At 38.2% G+C, this 23,819-nt stretch overlaps 1 protein-coding gene across 2 annotated transcripts in view; it reads right to left on the reverse strand.

Annotated features, from left to right (window-relative positions):
* GOLGA4 (golgin A4) overlaps positions 1 to 23,819 on the reverse strand; it is a 69,333-nt gene that overhangs the window by 37,147 nt on the left and 8,367 nt on the right. The window contains exons 3-12 of one of the 2 annotated variants that reach the window (XM_061996189.1): positions 18,387 to 18,485; positions 13,731 to 13,796; positions 12,352 to 12,549; positions 10,368 to 10,415; positions 9,895 to 9,951; positions 5,797 to 5,895; positions 5,176 to 5,314; positions 3,544 to 3,710; positions 1,240 to 1,323; positions 179 to 326 (exon numbers count right to left, since the gene is read on the reverse strand). In XM_061996189.1, coding sequence (XP_061852173.1) covers positions 179 to 326; positions 1,240 to 1,323; positions 3,544 to 3,710; positions 5,176 to 5,314; positions 5,797 to 5,895; positions 9,895 to 9,951; positions 10,368 to 10,415; positions 12,352 to 12,549; positions 13,731 to 13,796; positions 18,387 to 18,485 — 1,105 coding nt within the window. The remainder of the gene's footprint in view (positions 1 to 178; positions 327 to 1,239; positions 1,324 to 3,543; positions 3,711 to 5,175; positions 5,315 to 5,796; positions 5,896 to 9,894; positions 9,952 to 10,367; positions 10,416 to 12,351; positions 12,550 to 13,730; positions 13,797 to 18,386; positions 18,486 to 23,819) is intronic. The other variant, XM_061996188.1, reaches the window with a different exon arrangement.

The following is a 23,819-nucleotide window of genomic DNA, read 5'->3' on the forward strand; positions in this document are numbered from 1 at the left end:
CTCTGACCAGAGGTGAAGATAGTAGTGACCCTAGCAGGGGTGATATGTGGAACATCAGGAAAAAAAGCATCTCTTAACATCCATTCCAAATGACAACTGATGAAAGAGTGCAGAAAGATCAAGCTGAAGCTTTTCTTGTGTTTAAAAGTGAAAGTTAATGATCTCAAGAGTTTCTTACCAGCTCTTTCTGATTTTTCTTTCTGTTCTTTTAATTCCTTGCCTTGTGTAGTTAACTGTTTGATCCGAGCACACAGCTGGGCTATCTCTTCCTCCTTCATTTCCAATGTTTCATGCATTTGTCGCTTTGTCTCTGCAATTACCATGCCCTATGGAAAAAGGTCCTTGAGATGAAAAGCTAGCAAATAAATAAAAGAGAGAGCTGCAACAATTTCCATTCAGGCAACAACCCTTGCCTGGAAAAAACTTTAGTCTACAACCACAAGCCCAGAGATCATGGAATTTTTCTATGTCAGAACACAGAAAATGCTAACAAAAACAAACATAGGAATTAGTTTGAAGAGCAGCCAAAATGCACATAGAGGTGAAAAGAACTCCAGCAACCACGGTCCATCAGAAAGCTTTCTCCTTCTAGAGGTAACGTTTCTTTGAAACATGCATTCTGTAAACAAACCAAAACTAAAAGCATTGTAGTTGGTGTGATTCTCCTTAGAGAAAAAGACTAACATGACTGTTTGTCATATGGCTTATTACATCACCAGAAGTTAAAACAAGTACCAAGACTGTGATAAAAAAAACCAACTTAAAGAAATGAAAAAACTGAGAAACTTTTCATATTCCTAAGAAACAATTGTTGCTCTTTGTTCATTGTTAATTTTCATTTACATTGTATCTCATCTTCATTAATTTTTGGGGTTTTTTTTTTGTTTGTGGTAGGGGTTTTTTTTGCCAAAGCTGGCATCCAGGAGTGTATTCAGCTTTATTGCAGTATGAAATCACAGAATCACAGAATTTCAAGGGCTGGAAGGGACCTCAAAAGTTCACCTAGTGCAACCCCCCTGCCAGAGCAGGACCACCTAGAGCCTAACAGATAAATACCCTAAAGTATCTACCTATACAATAAAATTCTCAGGTAGATTAAATTATTTGTTCAATAAAACATAACTCAAACTGCATTACAGAACTAAGAATGGCTTCTAATATCAAGAAGTCAGATATTCTGAGTTTTCAAAAATCTTCCTCAAGAATGACACAGAGTTTAAAGACAATTGTTTTCTCTACCTTGTCTTGTTCTAGCTGCTCAATCAAGTTCTTTGCGTCACGCAGCTGTGTGATCAATTTAGTCTTCTCAGATGTGTGAAGGTCCTGAAAAACAGACCCCAAACACAAGTTTAAGGCACTCCCACCTGTAAGAAAATAACTTCTTCTGACAAACAGCTTAGGCTTGGTTCTTACCCTGCATCATGCCTTGGGGGAAGAGCACAGAAGAGAGCCCAGGGAACTCAGCTTAAAATTACTTCTAAATCTCACAGTGCTAACATGGCTTCCATACCAATTCTGATATCTGAAGGCTTTGTTATAGCCTCCAGTTCTCTCATGAATGTCAGAATTGCTTCAGTAAAGTGGGCAAGAAACACATCCTGAGGCACTTGCTCTATTATCTGCACTTCTGCTTACAAGAAGATTCCAGCAATGCAACACAGCTGTTCATTACAGGCCCTTGTTCTGGAAAAGGTCCTTAAAAGGCCCTTAAAATGTTCTTAAAAGACTCGAGGCTTTCAGAGCTCTTTCAAACTGGCTGTCATGGTTTGATAAGACAGTTGTTTCTGGTAAGGGGGAAGGGGCTATAAAGATGGCTTCTGGAAGAAGTTGCTCAAAACTCTCCCCAGCTCTGAACCAGACCCACTGCTGTGGCTGAGTCAATTAGACACCTCCACAATCAATTTTAAGAGGAAGCCAGAAGAGGAGGCTTCTTCCTGTTTCTTCTTTCTTCTGTCCCTTCTTCTCCAGCTGGTGGTGGTGTAAGGGGTGGGAAGAGTGAGAGAAACAACCATATGGACTCCAAGGTCAGTGATGAAAGAGAGGAGGTGTGCTGAAGCAGAGACTCCCCTGTATTCTACAGAGAGGACTGGTGAAGCTGAGATTTGTTCATATTTTGTTAAAGACGCTGCATCAGGGGCAGTGACACATTTTGCTAAGAACCCATGCCAGGGGCAGTGACTGGCCAGAGGAGGCCAGAGGTGTCCTGTAGGAAGCAACCAGTATTCACAGAAGCTGTAACTGTGGGGAAGAACCCACACTAAAGAAGCTCATTAAACTTATGCCCAGAAGAGGCCTTGTCCTGAGGGACGGACCCTGTATCTGCAGAAAGTGCAATCGTGGTGAAGAACCCACACCAGAAATATTCACTAAGGACTGTGTCCTGTGTGAGGGACCCTGTATCGGCAGAAGCCGCAGCTGTTGGGAACAACCCACACCAGAGAAGTTCATTAAGGACTGTGTCCTGGGTGGAGCAGGGTAAGAATGCCGGGAGTCATCCTCATCTGAGAAGACAGAAGGGGCAGAGCCCCTCTGTGAGAGACTGACCACATTCCCCACTCCCTGAGCCGTTGAGGGGGAAGGAGGTAGAGATATCAGGAGCAGTGAGCTGGGCCTGGGAAGAAAGGAGGGATGGGGGAGGGAGATCTTAAAGTGCTGGTTGTCATTTTCTCATCATCCTACTCCCTTTTTGCTTTTATTCCATTCTGTTTCTTGTAGAATAAACTTTCCTACTTTCCTCTCTGAGTCGAGTACTGGAGTCTCTTGTGCCCTGAACCGTAATTGGCAGCGAGCCCTCCCTGCCCTTGTCTCCATCCACAACCACCTTGCATATCTTTTTACTCCCATTTCACTGGGGCCTCTGCCATCCTAACGAAGGTGGGGGTGAATGGGGGCACCATGAGAGCGACTGTTGTGGTGCTGCTGTGCTAGTTGGGCCTAACCATGACACTGGCCTAGTACTCAGTGGTCAAGACAGAGAAGAGAATCTGATCTGCAGAGCTGAAGTTGAGTACAGCTACACTTAGCATGTTTTCAAGTTTCCATTACTATCAGCTACCTTACTTTTACTCCACACTCTGCATCAATGGACTTGAAAGAAAAAATGATCACAACATTACTTTATCTGTGGGGCTGCACTTAAGTTACCTTTGCCATATTGTGTTTTGCATTGTCCTGCCCTTTTGTGTTCTCTGTTTATTTACACAAGCGACACTTCTTCTACTAAGTCCTGAAGGTTCACCTCTGCTCCACTTTCCTCACTTTACCTCCTGTCTTCTGTACTAGGACAGTGTTTTCCTCACCTTGACTTCCCACAGCTACTTTATTTGATATCTTTTGATGGTTACTGATACAGTAAGACTTCATACTCTTTCACACATCCTTTTGAGTAATTGCTGAATGTTTGTTCCAGGTGTGTTTCACATCTTTGACTCCAAAAAGGTACAGAGACAGTTTGTTCAATGGTCTGCCTCATTAATAAATTCTGGAACTTTTGTAGTTCTGTGTTTCAGTAGCTACCCATGAAGTTAAAAGCATTTTCCATGCCTTTATTTTCTCCAGTTCCTGAAGTCTCTCTTCTAACTGTTCTTGAAGTGCCTCCTTCTCATTGGTTAACTGGGTGCAGTGCTCCTGACAACGTTGCAGCAAGTTCTCTTGGTGCTTCGCCCTCTGATTAAGAGCTTCCAGTGTTTTAACAGAATCTCCACAGCTCCCTACAAGACAACGTACCAACGTTACTATACTCACATAATTTCCAAAATGTAGATCTGCAGTCATCATTCCCATGGCAGGTGACTCACAGGTCCCTAAAGAAAGCTGTGCAAAGTCTGCAAAACTTCCTAGTGACTGCTGTAACCACCAGAAATGTGTAACAGAACAGTAAATATGGTCTTTTATCCCAAATTAGTTTATGACACCCCATTTACTATTATAGAACCATAGAATGGTAGGGGTTGGAATGGACCTCTAAAGATCATCTAGTCCAACCCCCCTGCTACATCAGCTTCAAAACCAAACTATTATTCAATCGTGTTCCCTATGCAATTAAGAAGTCATGATGATTTATAAACCTCCTGGCTGGTACTAACAGAATAGTCACAAGCAGGAAAAAATGCAAAGCAAAGCAAATCTCATTTCTCAAATGCCAAGCACACAGATTTCTGCTTTTTCCCAGGGCTGGGTATGACATTAATTGTAAAATGTTCAGGTTGGCAAAGCTCCATTTGGCAGGATAAAGGCCATGTTTAGCACCTTTTTGAGCTGTACTTCTGTCTGTGTAACTACATACATTATTACATTGGGTAATATTTTATCGTGCATTTTGCTCTGATCCTCTGGAGGCTGCAGGAGTACTTGGCATGCAAATAGGCTCCATTTCAGAGGTTCAGTCTTACACACTATAGTCCAGAAGAAGACTCCAGTACAGGAAACATCTTAAACCTTCTTGGGAATTAGATACATTATTTCCTAAGCACTGAAAAACGTAAGAAAATCTCTGATTTAACCCTCTGTATCATCCTAACATACAAAAATTGTGGCAGACACTGAACAAAGACCATTTCTAGATGAATGTTCACCTCTGTCTTAACCCTGCTTTTTAGGAAGGAAACCAATAAATGACACTTTAATTCTATATAAGCATTACAATGCCCCTTACTTAGTAAACAAATATGCACAATACTGGGAGTCTCATAATTCAACCTCCTGATGTGAGGAACATTTAGATTATTGAATAGCATGAATATAAAAATTGATCTTTCTGTTTACTTTTTCCTGAGAAAGAAAAAAAAAAGAAACTTTAAAAAAAATTAAAATGGCAACTGGTCTGCTTTACGAATTCAAGGGATAGGTCCTTGTTTATGGGGGACAGAGTCTTTTAATCATGTTCAGTGGGGATACTAACAGCTCCTACTGACAAAAGCAGTAATTACAATGCTAACACCATTACTGACAAAGGCAAGATGGACCAGATGGAAATCATATCAAAATTTAGTTATGTTAGAAGGGCTATCCTATCCTGTCTTCTAGCTGCCACATTGCTTTCAAAACAGCTCTTTCCCGCTACAAAAGACATCCTTACTACGACATGTTCACCCTGAAGCATTGTTTCTCCATTGCAAATAACAGCAGGCTTATTCCCCAAAATCCAAGAACCCTGGAAAAAACCACAATACCTACCATTGCTCCCAGGTTCCACAGTGTCTTCTGCTCTGATTTCTTTCGTTGGACTTGGAACTTGTGGATCAGATTGAATATTTATATCAGGCAGTTCGGTGCCAATCTGACCATTCTGTAATCTCTTTTTCAGCAATGACACCTAAACAACATGTTCTTTTTGTTAAAACACACAAAGATTCTCAGTAGATCACGTTTTCATCTTCAAAACTAGAGAAAGTATCAGTAAGTAGAGAAATCTGCCTGAAATTCTTTAGCATTTTTAAAACCAGATTATGTTTCCATTTAACAAAAATGGTATAATTACAAGTGGAGAAACAATGACCAATTAAGCAAGACATGAATTTTGCCAAAGCAATTTGAACTCAAACATCTGCTGTTCTGTTCTTGATAATAAAGACATTGCAAAGGTATTTAAGCACAAATCAATCATAGTGAACGAGTGAGATTTTGCAAAGGTATATCCTCTATCACAAAGATGCATTTAATTTCTAGATAATCATAAATACTCAAGAAGCTTTGTAACATCACAGCAACATGGATGTGCACGATAGGAAATACATGATTAAAAAAAGAAGTAGGAAGGGCTGTTTTAAAAAACATCTGTTGTGTCAGGAATCTTACTTGAGTTTGCAGGACATTAATAAGTTGATCTTTTTCTTCTACAGAAGCATCAAATTCTTCTTGGAGATGTTTCTTAGCTTGCTGATCCATCTGGAGCTCCTGAGAATCATAAAGAAATGCATCTCAAATGAAAGCTGAAATCTGAATTCAAAAGGCTTATAAAAATATTTTGAAATTCTATTTAAGATACTTCTTTGCAGTTGTGACCCTAGAGTACAGCCATAAAGAAGATATTTCTCTTACTATACAACATATGCAACCTGACGGAGGTCTTTCAGACCTGCTTGGACTTGTTCCTATGCAACCTGATCTAGCTGAAACTGCTTCTGTAGGGGGGCTGGACTAGATGATCTCTAAAGGTCCCTTCCAACCCTACAATTCTATGATTCTATGATCTTGCACAATATAATAAGAACATGCCATTATAATCCCAGTATTAAACAGAAGAAGTCTAGATTTAATGCAAAATTATCAAGGATTCTTCCTTCCTAAAAATATGTCTGTGTAGGGATCACTTCAAGCCTCAAAACTCTTTTCCATGCACACAATTGTCCTGGAAGTTGAAGACTGCACTTCGGTAAACTAGATTCTCCATTTAGCCACCAGATTAAGGCAACTTCAACAGCAGAAATGCACATTTCTCTCGTGCTCATTCAACATGCTAACACTCTAGCATCACAAATGCCATTTCTAAAAAGAGGAAGATGGATTTTTTATTCCTTAAGTGGCACGTCTCAAATGAGAAACTCAGAGAATGCCAAAGAACTGAACTACGTGGTTTTACTTGCTACTTGTACTCATTTTGCTGAACACCTTTAGATACCCGTAGAGGTTGCCTAAATGCATTAGTGGGATCAACCTAATCTTACAAAATACTGCCTTAGGGAGCTTTCTTTTATTTACTTTCTATGCTTTTGAAGTTTAAATGTTTCTAATTCTTTAAGTAATTCTTGTTCTAATACAAAACATATATGTTCAGAGTTACATTAATTCACATCTGCTTATTGAGAGAATAGGAACTATACACATGGTACTTAAAATCATTTCCCAAACTTTTACTTTCACTTCTTTTATTCATATATTTACTTCATCCATATATATCATCCCAGTGATTCATCCCAAGGAAATTAATGCTTCTATGACTATTATTCTGCAGAGATCACTGACATAAAGAGAGCACCAGCCATGGACATGGGTTCTGTCAGCCAAAGACAGAGGATGATAGAGAAAGAAAAGATGAAAAAGTAAAGAAGAGACAAAACATGGGGCACTGGACGCTTCCTGCGTCGCTTTCCTCCAACACTGAATTTTGCTTTTATACTCTCATGCTGCCAATTCCTCACTGTCAACAGAGAATCCCAGCCGCTAGTGCCAAGCCCAATGTCAGCTGAGTAACACAGCTGTGCAAGAGCTGAGCCTGCCAAGCCACACACAGACAGGATAGTGCTGGAAGGTGTCACAGAGAGGGATTTCTCTCTTCCTAAATAACTATATACACTTTTTAACCCTGCATTGCCTCAGGTGCTCAACAGCTACTGATCAGGCTTCTACCATGTGCTTCTGAGCTGTAGAAGCAATTCCTTCCAAGCAAAGTAAAGCAGCTCACTGTACCCTCAGCAAGTTCCCTGACGACACCAAACTGGGAGGACTGGCTGATTCACCAGAGGCTGTACTGCCATTCAGAGGGATCTCGACCAGCTTAAAAGTTGGGCAGAGAAGAACCTCATGAGGTTCAGCAAGGGCAAGTGCAGAGTCCTGCATCTGGGGAGAAACAACCCCTTGCACCAGTACAGGGTGGGGGCTGACCTGCTGGAGAGCAGCTCTGCAGAGAGAGACCTGGGAGTCCTGGTTGATAATAAACTGAACATGAGCCAGCAATGTGCCCTCATGGCCAAGAAGGCCAATGGTATCCTGGGATGCATCCAGTGTAGCCAGTAGGTCAAGGGAGGTTCTGCTCCCCCTCTAATCTGCCCTGCTGAGGCCTCATCTAGACTCCCGTGTCCAGTTCTGAGCTCCTCAGCTCAAGAGGGACAGGGAATTGCTGGAGAGAGTCCAGCACAGGGCCACCAAGATGATCAGGGGACTGAATGGCTGCAGGAACTGGGGCTGTTCAGCTTGGAGAAGACCAAGGGGGACCTCATTAATGCTTACAAGTACTTAAATGCTGGATTTCAGGAGGATGGAGAGGATATTTTTTTCTGTTGTCTCCAGTGACAGGATAACGGGCAGTGGACAAAAGCTGGAACACAGAAAGTTTCACTTAAACATAAGGATGAACTTTTTCACCGTTGAGGTTAGGCACAGGCTGCCCAGGGAGGGTGTGGAGGCTCCTTCTCTGGAGTTTTCAAAACCTGCCTGGACGTATTCCGTTGTGACCTGATCTAGATGGACCTGCTTTGGCAGGGAGGTTGGATTGGACGATCTCTAGAGGTTACTTCCAACACCTACCATTCTGTTATTCTATGAAAATGCTGCCCCTGTGGCACACACAATTCCCAGTCTGCTTACCTGGATTAGACCCTGCATCACTGAAGAAGACTGCCCCACAATTTGGCAGTGACATCCTTGCAGACAACAGGCTGCTCAACTGGTGGCACAAGGGTGAGAATAGCCCTTGGGAACATGTAGGTCTGGACGCTCACAGTCTTGAGTGTCTGGAGCTAATCTGCCTTTAGGCAAAGACAGGACTTCACCATGATATGATGGCTCTTGCAACCTCCATATTAACACTGTTACTCAGAGTGCCAACACATTGCTGCAGAGCCTGTGGCTTTGAAAGAATTGTTACCAAGTTCCCAAGCAAGGTAACAGCATGGACAGAGAGATCCTCACAAACTTGATGCCATTGGTTCTTGGGGCAGTAAAAAAGCTTCACATTCTGCTTCACCAGGTTTTGACAATATGGCTTTTGTGATCTCGCCCTTTTAATTTGCTTTGCCCAGTTATTTGTACATGTCTTTTAATTAAGCCCAATGTCTTTACTATCAATATCAAACACATCAGAGCGTCTCCTTTTAATTTCACTATGACCTCAGGAGACAATAACCATAACACAACCTACTTGATCTTATGACTGAAATCAAATTATAATTCAAATCCATTAAAACAATCATAGAATCATAGAATGGTAGGGGTTGGAAGGGACCTTTAGAGATCATCTAGTCCAACCCCCTGTAGAAGCAGGGTAACCTAGATCAGGTCGCATAGGAACATGTCCAGGTGGGTCTTGAAGACCTCCAAGGAAGGAGACTCCACAACCCCTCTGGGCAGCCTGTGCCAGGGCTCCTTGACTCTCACAGTAAAATAGTTTTTTATTATGTTTAAATGTAACTTTTTGTGTTCCAGTTTCATCCCCTTAACCCCCCTTGAAAGAAAATCAGATTTGCTGTATAATCAATTTTTTATACTGTAGAAAAGTAAAAAAGGAGCCGTTGCCTGAACTAAACAAAAAAAAACCCCAAAACAAAACCCTAAACAATAGGTTGTGGAGGTTTTTGAGGCTTTCTGATGAGGATGTGATGGGAGATGGTGTCAAAAGCCTTGCTGAAGTCAAGGTAGATGACATCCACTGCTCTCATCTAGCCAGCCAGTTATACTCTCGTAGAAGGCTGCCAGGTTGGTCAAGCAATATTTCCCCTTGGTGAATCAATGTTGACTCCCTCAATAACCTTTTCCTCATATGTTTAATATGTCAATATTATGATGGAGAAGAAGCATTTTTAAACATTTGATGCTATTTTTTTTATTTCTAGTCAATACAATTTTTACTAAAAAGTACCTATTACTTGCATTTGCCTAGTATTTGTACTTCTCAAGACAAGTAACAAATTGCACAGACATATCTCCTGCCAGGCTCAACAATGAAGCAAGAAACACACACATTTTTACCTATTTCACAAAGGACAGAAAAGCAGTTCAGTTAGTACAATGAAATGAGCCAGAGAAATAACTCCATGTAAAAAAATGATAACAAGTGGTGAAAAACCCAGCCCTGCTAGAGAAAATATTTTGTCAAGTAAATAATAAAATAAAAAAGAGAGGCAGAGAAAGATCACATGTATGTGTGGTATAAAGTAAATACTCAATAAAGGAAATTACCTCTTTCAGTTCTCCAATTCTGCGAAGCGCTTTATCCTGAGTTTGACTCAGAACACCCTTTAAAAAAAAAGGAAAAATAAACATCAGGTGTATGAAATGTTATTTCATATATAAAGTATAAACACATTCATAGAATTGTTCCAGTAGAACTGACTATTTGTACTTATCTTTCACATCAAACTCGATGTGTAAGTATTATCATACACTGACAACTGTGGGTTGGCATCACCTGAACTCAGCTGATGCAAGAAGAAAGGCTGGATACAATAGCTTCACAGTTATTCCAGCAGGCTTCCTTACTCATCTCAGCTAAGAAAGAGTCTTCTGTTACCCACACACATATCTATATATACACACGCAATGGATTGTGTAAACACACACATAACGCACTGGAAATTACATCTGTATCTGCACTGCACACTTTAAGATCAAAAAAAGCATTGGGGTAAGACAGGATGAAAGGTAACGCTTACCTGTAGCTTCTTGTTCTCCCGCTGCAGAATCTGATAAGCAGACACTATCTAAAACACACAAAATCAGGTATAATGATAATGCATCTACTTACAGTTGTTAAAATAATTTGCTTAATTTTATCATTACCTGCATTTTCAAACTCTTCATGGAGAAAGCTCCTCTGACTGAAATATATTTAAATTTTCTCAGTGTTCCCTTTTCCCATTTATAAAATAACCTCCAACACATTAAAAAAATCCCATAAAGTCTACATGACAAAACAATGAGGTTACTCAGCACTCATGCAGTTTTGCCTTGACTAATGGATCTCTAAGAACAGTCAGTCTTCAATACAGGCAGTCAAAAATCCAACTATATAGAAGACAACTACACCCCAGACAGCTACCCCTCAGGGATGTACATTTTTAAGAGTACACATCCCAGAGAGTTTCAATAAAATTAAGTTCTCAATGAGTAAGTGTTAAAATATACACCTACAAGTCCAGCAAAATCAGGCCTGTGTAATACTGAATGTTCTCACCCCATGTGCTTTGCAGATATCTATCAGACAAAGAAATACTGGAAGTGGAAAATATTTGTCATTGTAAGCTGACAAAAGGACTTTGTAACTGTGCAATTTAGTTTAATGAAAAATTCGATGACCAATTGCCTAAGCTGCCCAAAGCTGAAGTAGCATAATGGTACTCAGAGCTGTAATATTTTGATTTCAAATTGCTGAAAAATTCAAGGAAAACAAATCCAAAATATGAAAGTCGGAAAAATTTAAGTCAAAATATGGCTTCAAATTCCTATTTAAAATAAATCAGGATTTTTCAGAATTGAAAATGACTTTTAATTTCAGAGTCATACTTATTTTGCACTTTAAAGATATCTAAAACTACTATGGATGGTTTCCACTGCCATAGTTTTTGAGATGCTACTTTAAATTAAAAAAAGCTTTTACAGCTTAGACTCTCCTTATAGATGAAACTACTTTCTTCCAAAATACAGCAAAACATTTTTTCCCCAACTAAAGAAATATATAAAACCAGAAAAAAAAAACTATAGAGATTTTGTTAGAGAAAATTAAGACTTGCTGGATAGACTACATTAAAAAAATCAAACCAAACATACAAACTGAAAATGCTTTTGGCAACACCGTTTATAAAGTTCAAAAATTTGTATCTTCCTGTACTGGCCAGAAAAGAATGAAAAATTAATGGAAGATAACAATTCCTGAATTAATGGAAGACAAATGATCTTTTCAGGCATATACTAAATACTGTAATTGCCATATACACATCTAGTTTCCAGAGATTTTGACAGTAGCAGCCAAAAGTGTATACAGGGATTTTTGTATTTGAGGGCAGCAAACATTTGAAGAACTGTAAAAAAAAAAGTGCAAACAATTTTAAAGCAAAACATACACATACTTCAAAAAATTATGCAATGTCACCACTTGGAAAGCTTTACTTTTCCCAAGAATTGGTAAATGAATAGCAAAACTACTCATATCACTGGTTTTCACTGAAATAGCTAAAGAGACAGTTCTTGAACTGAGTGGAAATTATTTAATAGAAAACAAATCACTTGCCCATTGTAGTGACATGGATTATACATTGTGTACTTCAAGGACAAGTTTCAGAAGAAAAGTCATTTTGCTGTCAGGTGAGTGCAAGCAATGCTCATGTCTGCTCTGAGCTCCCCCCATTGCTACAGGCTTTCTGTGGAAATTACCATGGGCATATTCCGTATGAGTAACTACTAAATCATCTCTACTGTTGACAACATGAAATTATTTATAAAGAAGGTAACAAAAAGATTTCCACATCTTATTATCAGAGAAACATTTGCCTCACCTAGTCCAAAAATAACTAGACCTGTTAGCCATGAGTTGATCCATTTGGTCCAGATAGCAGAACAAAAAGATTATCCACTCCGGCAGTACCTGTTAGCCTCATCTTTTTCCCCTCTCCACCTTAAGTGAGTCACAATATTGCCTACCTCAGAGTATCTTCCCCTATAGCTGCCCAAACTGCGCTTCATCCTGTGCAGCTGCTGCAACAATTGTTCTTTGCTGAGGCTGTCAGTATTTCCTGGAGGCTCTTCTGTTTCACTTTCAACGTCTGAAGGTGGACCAAAGGTGAGACTGGCTGCATCCAAGTCCAGGCGACTCAATGAAGAAGCTCGTACCAGGGAGCCCTTAGAAGAAAGGATGAAACAGGGACTCTTTAAAACAAAGACATCATCGAGGGGACCCAGAGCTGACAGCTACAAAAATTTCAAGCAAGATCCTGTACTGTAAATAGGCACACAAAAGCCCAGGATACAGAGATCTGACCTGGGCAAAGGAACGACAGCTCCTTAACACATGCATGACATCAAACAGCTACCACTCCCTCAGAAGAACTACTTCCTTGTGCAGAAAAATCAAGCATGCAACTACCAGGTGTGGTCAATTTCAGACAGCAACTAAATCCCATAACCTACAGCTCTGATTTGAACTTCTTAAAGAATGTATTTCTGTGCAACATCTTTAAAAAGAATACGTAACTAAAATAAATAGTTGCATTTACTGTTGTCCCAAAGAAAAAATAATTGTGTGACTCAGTGCTTGAAGTATTAAACAGAAGACTGTATTTACCTCAAAGATACAAAGATGTTCTCCTATGAGTAAGACAACAAATTCATTGTAAAAGTCTGTGTACGACATAGCTCTAGCATGCCATCTGAAACAGCTCTTTTGATTTGGTTTATTGGTTTTCTGATCTTTACATAAAGTGCAATTATTGATTTATGTTGCTAAAGCACTTCTACTGTTCTAAACCGAGAGCTTCTGTGCTATAGTACCACATGCTGCTGCAGAAGTGGTTTGGGAGTGCTACTGCACAATGTTGCCCCCACAATCAAATGTTGGGACGAGCATGCTAGAAGTTGCTGCTAATCCCACTCCACCAAGCTAAACTTTTTCTGAAGCATATTCAAGAAGGACTTCCACCTTCATCACCAGTGGCTTTTTTTTTTAAGCCTATTAGTTCTTTTTCTTCACCTAAAAATTAGCTTTCTAGCCATGCAATATGCCCTCAACTTTTGAAAGGAAAGTTAACACTCCTTATCCAGTGCTGGCTGTGTCTGAGAGCAATAAGATGCACCTCAATGCATCTTATTAGCAGCATGCCATATCTACAATAAACTCTCTACACGTCACTGACAATACTTCATACCAACTAATGGGATTACACACAAACAAAATACCCGAGTATCCCAAGAGACAAGCACTTGTCATCCCTACTCCAGCATGAAGATACACACTACGGACTTAAGACAAAACAACACAATCAGGCAGTGAAGGAGGAAATAAGCCCCCCATACCACCCCCATACCTGCGGGGACGCTGGTTCACTTCCATCTGTTTCTGTGAATCTGCCAAGGAGTTGCTTAGTTTCGGACTATGGGAGGAAAAACAACTATTAGAATAAATTATAAGGACTGTAATTAACTGATTCCTACAACTAGCATCTGTGCTTTTTCATTGTCTGTGTTTTTAGTACTTTTGAATGTTTATTAAGAGGTCTTCATGCAAACAAGCTAGTTTGTTAAATTCCAAACAGGCTGCTGCAATATACAGCACTACAAAGCAGCTAGCTACGTGTGCGTGGATTAGTATGAGACATCTGCAAACATCGACATCAAGTAAATTATTCATGATTATTTATCTAACATTTATGCACAAATCCAAGAAACATCAAAAAGACAAAATGATAGCAGGAAAAATCTAACTGATGACCAGTGTTGCTTTACAGTCAATGGGAGTAAGAGTGGAATCACACTGACTTTCTCTAAGTACATTCGGAGCAAGTGGAAACTACCTGGAAAATGGTGCTGGTAATGAGCTGTTTAAGACTCCAAACAAGCACGGGAAAATTAGACTTTCAGAAAAAACATCCTGGGCAAAACTTCATGTGTACATTTCTCTGCATTCCCAAAGAAAAACAACAACAAAAAAAACACCAACCAAAAAACCAAAACCAACACAAGAGAGAACAACAGTTTTGCATTTGTGGTTTGTTTGGGTAGAGTCTTTTTGGTTTGGTTTAGGTGTGTTTTTTCTCCCCATAGACTTCCGGCATTTCTGTTCCTACTCCGTCTATCCTATTTGTCTTGTGTCTTGTGTTTGGGTGTTTTCTAATCTGTATAAATCCTGATGGTTTTCTGCTGTTTAAACCAGGTTAAAATGAAGCAACAAAACATCATTTTGGAATCCAATTTTTCCAAAGGAAACAAAGCACTGAAACATATGAACAAAGTACGAGGAATTCAGCTAAAACCAGTATTATATATATATATACACACATATATTTTTAATCAAGGTATACCCTAATAATAATATGTAAGCTGTAAAATCTAAGGTGCAGATATAGCTAAAATATCCATCATAATCATCCACATATCTGCTATGATACTCGCAGCTCCTACCCTGTGTGCAGGTAAACATAGATGAACATAATCATAGAAGAGGAATGACTGACGGTAAAGGGCTTCAGAAAGGTTTCAAGTAGGGCAAACTTGTGGAAGTACAAAAAAACCTCAGAAGAAAGAGAAATCCAGTCAGTTAAGGAATCCAGAGAAATGAACAGTCACCCGGATTCAGACAAAGCAAAACACGCAGTAACCACACATAAAAGAATTGTGTTTGGATTTGGAAATGGCATCTCACCTGGCTTCTACAACATCTGCATTCTGCTTTAGAGCACTATCCTGCCCTGGTGGATTTATTCCCAGTGGATTAAACGTTCTTACTGGGTTTTAAACTATAGCACTCTCACATTTAATTCTCAGCTCCATTACTTGTGCTTTTTAATTTCCTAACTGGAAAGTTAGTAGTAAGGGCAATCAAAATCTAAATTTATCTTCTGCTTTAGAATTTAGAAAGCATCTACTGTGCTAGTACTGAACTGAAAAGAGAGGAAGACAAATACTTTACTAAGAATTATAAACTAACTACAAACACTTCTTTCAAAAAACATGTATTATTCTGGTGCCCAATAAAAAGAATTCAAGGGAAGTATGGAGGGCTTGCACATCTAATTAGTAAGAATAATTTAATAATATCATTACATTATTATGCATTATATGAGATGGATTTCAAAATATAAGATTAAGCCAATTTATTAAATCTAATAAGGTGTTTATGAAGATAAGAAATATAGATACTCTTTTTTTTATGATGATCCTAAAATGCTGCCATTTAAGGATCTATGAAGATCCTTTAAAAATGCCATTTTGAAACTCAAACTACTGTCTCCACTTTTAAAAATGTCCTGATAATTGTGCTGACATCTTTGTAACCAATCTGTGTGAATAGAAATATAACTATATTTGCGATAAGGCTTCCTATTGGCACAAATCATAAAAGGGATATAGGTAATCTATTCTATAAAAAACTGGATCCCTACAGGTATCTAGTTGTTGCAATTCTCAGTCACTGTGCTTTAAGGCAAAGGGTTATATTAAGGTGTGTACACAGCAAAAGGTAAGGATGAATGCAAGTTGCTGTAAGTAAGTATGGATTCATGAGGCTTGAAGAGTTGAAAGCTCTGGCCTTTGTAAAGCCCTAAGAGATGCTCCAGCAAAACTCAAATCACAGAGCACAGGCTGCTGCTTTGAAAGTCATAAACCCAGGAGTTAGATCAGGGTTTCTGGAGAATAAAAGAAGTCCTTCCTCCATTAATCCACAGAACATGCACACCTGTATCTTTATCAAAAGAGATCTATACTTACAATCTCTTATTAAAAGGCTATATTTTGCTACGATGCATACATAAACCAGTGCCTGGTTTTAACTGGAGCATCTTAGGGCATTCTAGTAACACTTGTACTTCCTCACTTCCTTATTTTTGAAATGCAAACTAATTCAACTTACTTATTTCTGAAAAGTATAAGTAGGTTCACAAGTTTAAAAAGTGAAAGCTTAAACATCTGCCTGTAAAAGCATTTCACTGTTCTCCTTCCTCCTCAGGTGTTCCAAAATCAAGTAAATTATCGAGGAAGGAAGCTGAGCTTAGTACACAGTTTCTTTCCTCATTTTCCTTTACTTTTCCTTTAAAGCATCTCTTTGTCCAAGAATATTTTAACTGCTTCTTCATGCAACAAAATCCATGCAGTTTAGTTAGTAAACGGTTAATACTAACTTCACCTATATCAAAAATTCCACAATTACAGTCACTTCTTTATGGTGCTCACTTTTTTGGATACACAGTTAAGATACTGGCTGGAATGTTTCAGCAGAATTAACATGCATTTGTGTGTGTTGATGAAACTTTGCCTCCCCTGCATCTTCAGTTTACCTAGGTTTCCCAAGCTATGGGGTTTTTAACATATATTTGTATATAATTGACCCCCTTCTTTCCTATGAACTTTTAAGTCACTGTTTTCTTCTCCCCAATTCTTAGTGTTGAGAGTACAGCTCTAGAGTTTTCAAAAAGTTCTAATTTACAGGTAATGGATTGTTAATACACATTGCTAACACATTAATGGTAACTCTTACATTTGAATTCTTTGCTATATATGCAGCCCTGCATATAAATATGCAAGCCAGTGACTCCTGCAACTAAAGTATAAACTAAAAGATAACAAAGACAACATCTGAGAATTAGTCAAAGTACATTTCTGGAAATGTAACTGTACTAGGGATACTCTGTAGCGTAGACAAAAATAGCCCACAACTCTTTACTGGTTTAAGTGTAGAAAAGCTTACATAAATTTGCAGTGAAACATTAAGTAGTTACCCCTGGACCTGGATTATGGTCAAAATGCCTAGAACTGAAAAAAAAAATTGAAATCTAGTAACTATTTCAGGACTACAGATTTCAGCACAGTCTGAACGTCCTCTTTGCTCCCCAGGAAAAAGTTCAATCTTGAGAGCACTGTAACTGAGCTGGAGCTCTAAGACATAACCGATCTGTGCTCTAAACAAGCATAACCTTTTATAAACAAAGGAAGACTTTACACAGATAATCTTTTTAATCACAGTTTCAGTCCAATCTTGCTTAGCTTGAGAGAGATAAGACCATGTTGTGCTATGCCCATCTGCTTATCATATTTCTATCCTCTTACAGCTTTCAGTGACTTGTTATTTCCAGCCTCTGCATGAGCAGCAAAAAAGTATTTGCTAAACTAGAAAAGCAAAGAAATCATGAAGTATAAGGAGCAGCTGAGATTCTAAAAAAAATCATTGTGTTTTGAATCACTCTGGGCTCAGGAATTCCATGCCTCTGAAGCATGTGAAAGATGCCATCCCCATCCTTTGACAATAATGAGAGGAATTCAGCTTTGTATGTGTGTATGTTAGAAAGTAGAAGGCTGCTTTCCTCCCTATCCTTGCTGCTTTTTCTCTACTCGTTCTCTTCTCACTAAGCTTCTCCATTTGTAAATTGTGAAAACAATATTTCCAGTCAAACAAATATATTTTAAACAAAATCCAATTATTAAAGAAGAGACTATTTGTCTCCATAATAAAAGTTGCCATGTTGCCAACTACAAGTAGCTGAATTTCAGTGTCCATGAGATAACTATTTCCTGCTACCATTAGTAGTAAATGACATTGTGTGACTTTCACTGGACACAGGAAAAAGCATATAATTTTTAGACCAAAACAATCTCAATATTTAACATATTCATTTATCTTGAAATACATACAGACATACATAAAAGCAAAAACTTTCAGTGGCATTAATGAATTCTATACAACAAATGTACAAGCTTGTGCAACAACTACTCAAAAGTTGTGTAGGGTATGATTACCTGTGTAACAGAACGTGTTAATTATTTAATGTTGCAATAAATTCACATCATACAGCACACACCAGCTAGGAGCTATCAGGTACTACCTCCGTGAAATTTAGTGCAGGGTTAGCAACAGGGTAGTTAAGATAGATGCCTCTGTGAGAACAAGCCACAAGCAACACTAAGTTTGCCTTCTAGTACAGTACTCTCCTCCCCCTGCTAAAGGCATCACTAAGAGGGGTGGGAGGACTCACCACACTGTCACTCTGTGGCTTAGGTTGTTTGGTGGGATCCAAAGCAAAGATAGTATACTCAGAGAGAAAAGCAGGTTCTGCTATCATCCCAGCTAGCAGCTGTCATTCAATGCAAAAAGTAGGAAAATGAAAATAAATGAAGTACTAAGTTAAAGAACGTTGCATGATTCTACTCAGTTTTCCCACACTATTAAAATCATCATAAACAGTACAGCAGTTGGAGACAATAGACATTGGCAATGGCAGGATATGAACAGAAACTATGCATTCGATCATTTCAGAACAGCCAAAATACAATTTTGATCATTTAGAAGTAAACAAACACACAAGTAAAAAATAAAAATTCCTAGTTTAGCCAAAGATAAGGATCCGGACACTGATATTGTAATTTCTTACAAAAATTCTGTGGATGACTTGTCCTCAGGTACCACTGAGCCTTCTTTGCTCTCAGTTATACAGGAAAAAGTCATTATTCTAAAAATTCTATCAGTACTTTAGTTACAAACAATATAAATTACTTGTTTTTTACTATCTTCCTGTGCTCTTATACACTACAATTCTAACTATATTTGAAAAAAAAATCCTTACAACACTTTTCATACACCTAGGAGACTATTTTGTAAAATCACCACAAGTTGAATTAGTAATTTTATCAACTCAGCATCAAAGCAGAGATTTAAAATTCCTAGAGATGAAAGATATGAAGAAAAAAGGTGGATAAGATGACAGTCAGCTGTAAACAATGGAAAAATTCACTCAAACTATCTGGTATACAATTGATAGGGAGTGTATGTCACTCCTTTTTAGCAAGATCAGAAGATCCAGGCTATCCACAGCCTAAAAAATGGCAAGCCACATTACTAACTGCTATGGTTTTGAGAGACAGGAAAAAAGCTAATGACTATAAGGTGATGTAGCACTGCTTGAGCCTGCAGACATATAACGCCACAGTCTCTATCATAACTTAATAGTTTACACAGATAGTGGGATACCATTAACATTATTGTTGAATTTTAGAGATGCTGGTCAGAACCCTGAAGTAAGAATATCACTAAACCATTTCAACTTCACCCTACTGTTGCTTGAGTAAAGGCAAGCACAAAAGGAGCCAATCCTAGAAAGAAGAGCAGAACATAACAATCCTGAGGTAGAACAGTACACACTACCAAAACGAAATCACAAAATATTTGCCCCCATATCAGCCAAGACAAGAGTTTCACATTTCAAACAGCTACCAAAGACAGGATATATTCAGTCATGGTCAAAGAGTGTCATCTCCTTAGCACATTTAGAAGCGTCTGCATCTTCTCATTACTGAGTTCAGCCTCCATTCATGGATGTTGGGTACCCAAGTATGAAAATACAAAAGTATGTGCTCACTGTATTTTTGTTACTCCAGCAGCTCATTACCTGCTACATCTTTACAGCTAAATTACAGGCAGAGCTGTCTAGAGAGTCCTATAATTACATTACCTAATGCTTTCCAAGATATACGTGTGTTTGTCATCTGCATTTTTAAAATTAATCAACAATTCAGTATGGCTTTAAAACTTGCTGTGCAGTTAACTTGAAGGAAGAGAGGCAGGGTATTAAAAGTCACTAAAAATGACTCACTCATGCTTGGAAAAAAGGCAAGAAACAACCCGCTAGTCTGCCAAAATGAAATAGATATAAGTATTTACACAATGGAGTCTTGCATTCCAGGATCTAGCCTAAAACCCATTCTGAATTACCTCAGTAGATTCAGAAACATCAAATACATCTGGTGCTATTTTGTCTATCCATAGCACCACATTAGCACTATGCCAGTAATGTTATCAGTAAAACCAGACAAGTAAGGAGCGCAACTGGGCTGAAGTATATTGAAAATATACAGAACATGCAAAGATTATGTGAATAATCTAACTAACCTTCTCCAGTCCTCTGAATGCCACCAAATCACACTTGAAGCTTGCTTCAGAAATCCCACTAACATCTTCCAACATTCTATTTCAAACATACTCCAGGGTAAATGAACTCCCTACTCCATACCAACCTTAATCTCAGGTACCAAACTAAGGCTATGATATTGCTGATCTTTTGTCACAATATTTAAGTGTGGGGTTTTTTTTTTTAGCAAGTAAAATCTTGCTAACTAACAAATATTTCTACCTTGGAGAGAAAGTTACAAGTGAGGTAAACTAGGTGATGAAGCCAGACATCAGATGATGCTGTGTTTCCTCCAGTGTTACCAAAGAACAATCCATAAAGTAGTTTTTTAAATAACCTTTGCATTTCAAGAATTCCAAAGTGTTTTTATAGTCCTCAGGTTTGGCCTAGGTTTAGCAGTCTTACTTGTTCTTTATGGACTTTGTGAACTCCAGAACCAACTGTTTCATATTATTCTTGCTATTTCTCCTTGCTCTGAAGAATTATCATGGTCAAATCTCTCTTTTATAAGATTCTGATGAATGGGGCACAAAGGCAAAAGTACACACAATCCCTAGATCAAAGACCTTCCTTAACATGTTGTGAAACAAAAGCCTGAATTTAACAGGGACTAGAGTTTGCCCCAGGTCTCATTGCTCTGGAGATGGCAGTAGTTGAATCTACATGTTGCATACATATAACATATGTTTGATTGCTAAAGGCAGTCATTATTCCCTTTCAGAGAAAAAGAAGATAATTGGTGGCTCCAAATTTCAGATTAGCTTGTTTCCAAGCAAATTGGGAAAGTCACACACTTTGTAATGGTTTATGTGTACTTGCAGTATGTTAATGATTCAAAGCTTTGAAGGCAATTAGACTAAAAGCTCGTCTAAGAGGCAAGCTAGTAAAAGAGGTGGGGGATGTCAGCTCTCAGGCTCAAGGTTTAGAGTTTCAACCCTTACTGACAAGTAACTAATTCCCCACAGTAACATAAATAAATTAATTACTGTTGTTATTTGTCTAAGGGAATGTCAGAAAAAAATAAGTTGAAACTAATTCAGTAGTGTGTTGATTTACACAAATATTTACTTATAGAAGGTTTCTGCAATTTGCAACATAACCTATTTTGCCTCATCCATACTGTCACCAGGGATTAGAACAAAAACTGAAGGAAGAGCTGAAAGTTTAAGGTTTCTCTCTTCAATTATAAAAGACTCTGGATTTAAGAATGCAGAACTGCATTTTCTAAAAAAGGGAGTACAGAAATTCAACAACTCTTTCCCATTTTATTTTTCACTCTGATGAGCAATCTAAACATGCTGGTGTAAACATCAGGAGTAATGAAATCCAGGGTTTATATAAAAAACAGGTTTTATAGCCTTCAAAATTAGTTCTACTTCTGCATGTCAGAAAGGGAAAAGATAGAGACACAGCTGAACCACTACCATTCTTTGCATAGCAATGTCTATTTAGATGTACTTTAAGTATAGAAACGGGAAAGATGTAACATTAACAAACATGCTGAAGGAATATTGTTTCAGCTTTACTTGTCCACGTTATAAAAGCATTCTAATTAATCACTGATTATATAGCACTAAAGTGAGACTCAAAAGTACCTTGACTAGTTTATCCTTAGCTCTGAGAAGAGCTATATATATTATGCTCTGCTGTCACTTCCACAACACTCATGAGGAAGTGAATGATACTTGGGTTGGCACAACTGGCATGTCATCTACTGCAAGCTATCAGCTGCTTGCTCTCAGTTGAGGGATCCAAATAAGCTTTATTATCTTCTGCAGGTGAGCTTAACTTGTACGTAAGTGTATTACAGAAAGAGAATTTTGAACTTCTAAGAACCATATTGAATATGACTGATGTATTTCACCTAAAATGCTGTTCAAGAGCCAATCCAGTAACACTTTGAAAAACAAACACTATTCTTCCCTAGAAAAGACCAGAAGCATCAAGTAAGAATGTTTTAATCATCCAGAGCTGTTTCAAATGGCATCAAGACCAATTCAGAAAGCATCTGATACGCAAATTACGTGAAGAAGTTCTGTGGAAGTACCAACACATACTTTTGTTTCACACTGTAGTCTTAATTTTATGGGCTACTTGAAAGAAGAGAATACAAAACTAAACAAGCTTCTGCTTTTTCCTTCTACATGAAAAAAATTCTGAGCTTCTCTAACACTGCCTCTGGAGAACCACAGCTCCACTAAAAAAGCTGAAGGCGGCAGTAGGCAAGAGTATTCCATGAAAAGAACATACAAGTTTGGTTTTTTAAACTAAGAATGTTTGACAAAACTCAAAAAACACCTTATCACTGCAGAATATTAAGCAGAATTATTTGCCTGCATCTTTTTTTATAATTATTTGGGCACACTAATGCTGTCCTTTGCAACTGTAATTCCCTCTGCAATTGTTTTTATTCTAAAACCATTCCGAGCTAAAATAAATAGTTACATGCAACCTTGCAACTTTGACATTCCAGCACTTAAAAATCCCAAACCATGACCTATTAAAATGTAACAGGCCCGAGGGAGGACAGTGAACATAGAAGAGGGCTAAAAAACACTGTAATTTTGCTTAGCTTTCAGTACTGAAAGGTCTAGCAATTATTCATGTACTGCAAGAATGTTTCAGTCTAAGATGCTCTTCAAAAACCAAACACTTTCAGTGTATTAAACACTGTCCAACTTTAGTTCATTGTAATGCCATTGCATCTGTACATAAAACACCAGCCTGATCGAATGAGAACACCGCAAAAAGCACCCACCAAAAGACACAATGCACCCATATAATCAGGGCATATATTTTCAGAGATAGTCTGTACTATCTGCTTCTTTTTCAAGTATAACAATACCACTGATGAAGTAAACTTTATAAAAATCTAATCCAACAAACAAATTTCAAAGAACATTTGCTTTTAATCATTCTGATAACATTTACGAGAACTATCTGGAGAAAGATTTCTGGTCTTGATTAATGAAATTGATTAAATTGATTAAATTATAGGATGTTAACAGCAAGACTCAATCTTTAAGGTCTTTTTCAACCTAAACGATTCTGTGTTTCACAAGTATAATTCTAACAGCAGTTCCCTAAACTCTGGGGTAAATGTAAACCTGAGGTCACTTTTAGTACTCTGTTCCTATCCTTAATCTTATTTCTCCTTCTGCCTCTCCGATCATTCCAGTATAACCACTGTATTTAGAGTATAATGTTCTTCCAACATAATTTGGCACGTCCTGTGGGAAATTCTATGCTTCTGTTTGCCTGGATGAGCAGTCTGAAGAAAAGTCTGCTGGGAGGCAACAAAAATCTAATGAAGGACTACAAGACAAAAAGTAGCTCTCCACAGAAATGACAAACAGTACAGAAAGCACAAATACAAACAGGTGACATACAATTAGCACCCAACTTTCCAGGTAGGAAATGTATTTGTTTTTTTAAATGCATTGTCTGATTCTTGAAGAAAACTAGGGTTTTTTACTAAATCAATTGATAAAATTGAAAAAGAAG

This window comes from Colius striatus, chromosome 5, assembly GCF_028858725.1.
Source record: "Colius striatus isolate bColStr4 chromosome 5, bColStr4.1.hap1, whole genome shotgun sequence".
NCBI classification, from domain to species: domain Eukaryota; kingdom Metazoa; phylum Chordata; class Aves; order Coliiformes; family Coliidae; genus Colius; species Colius striatus.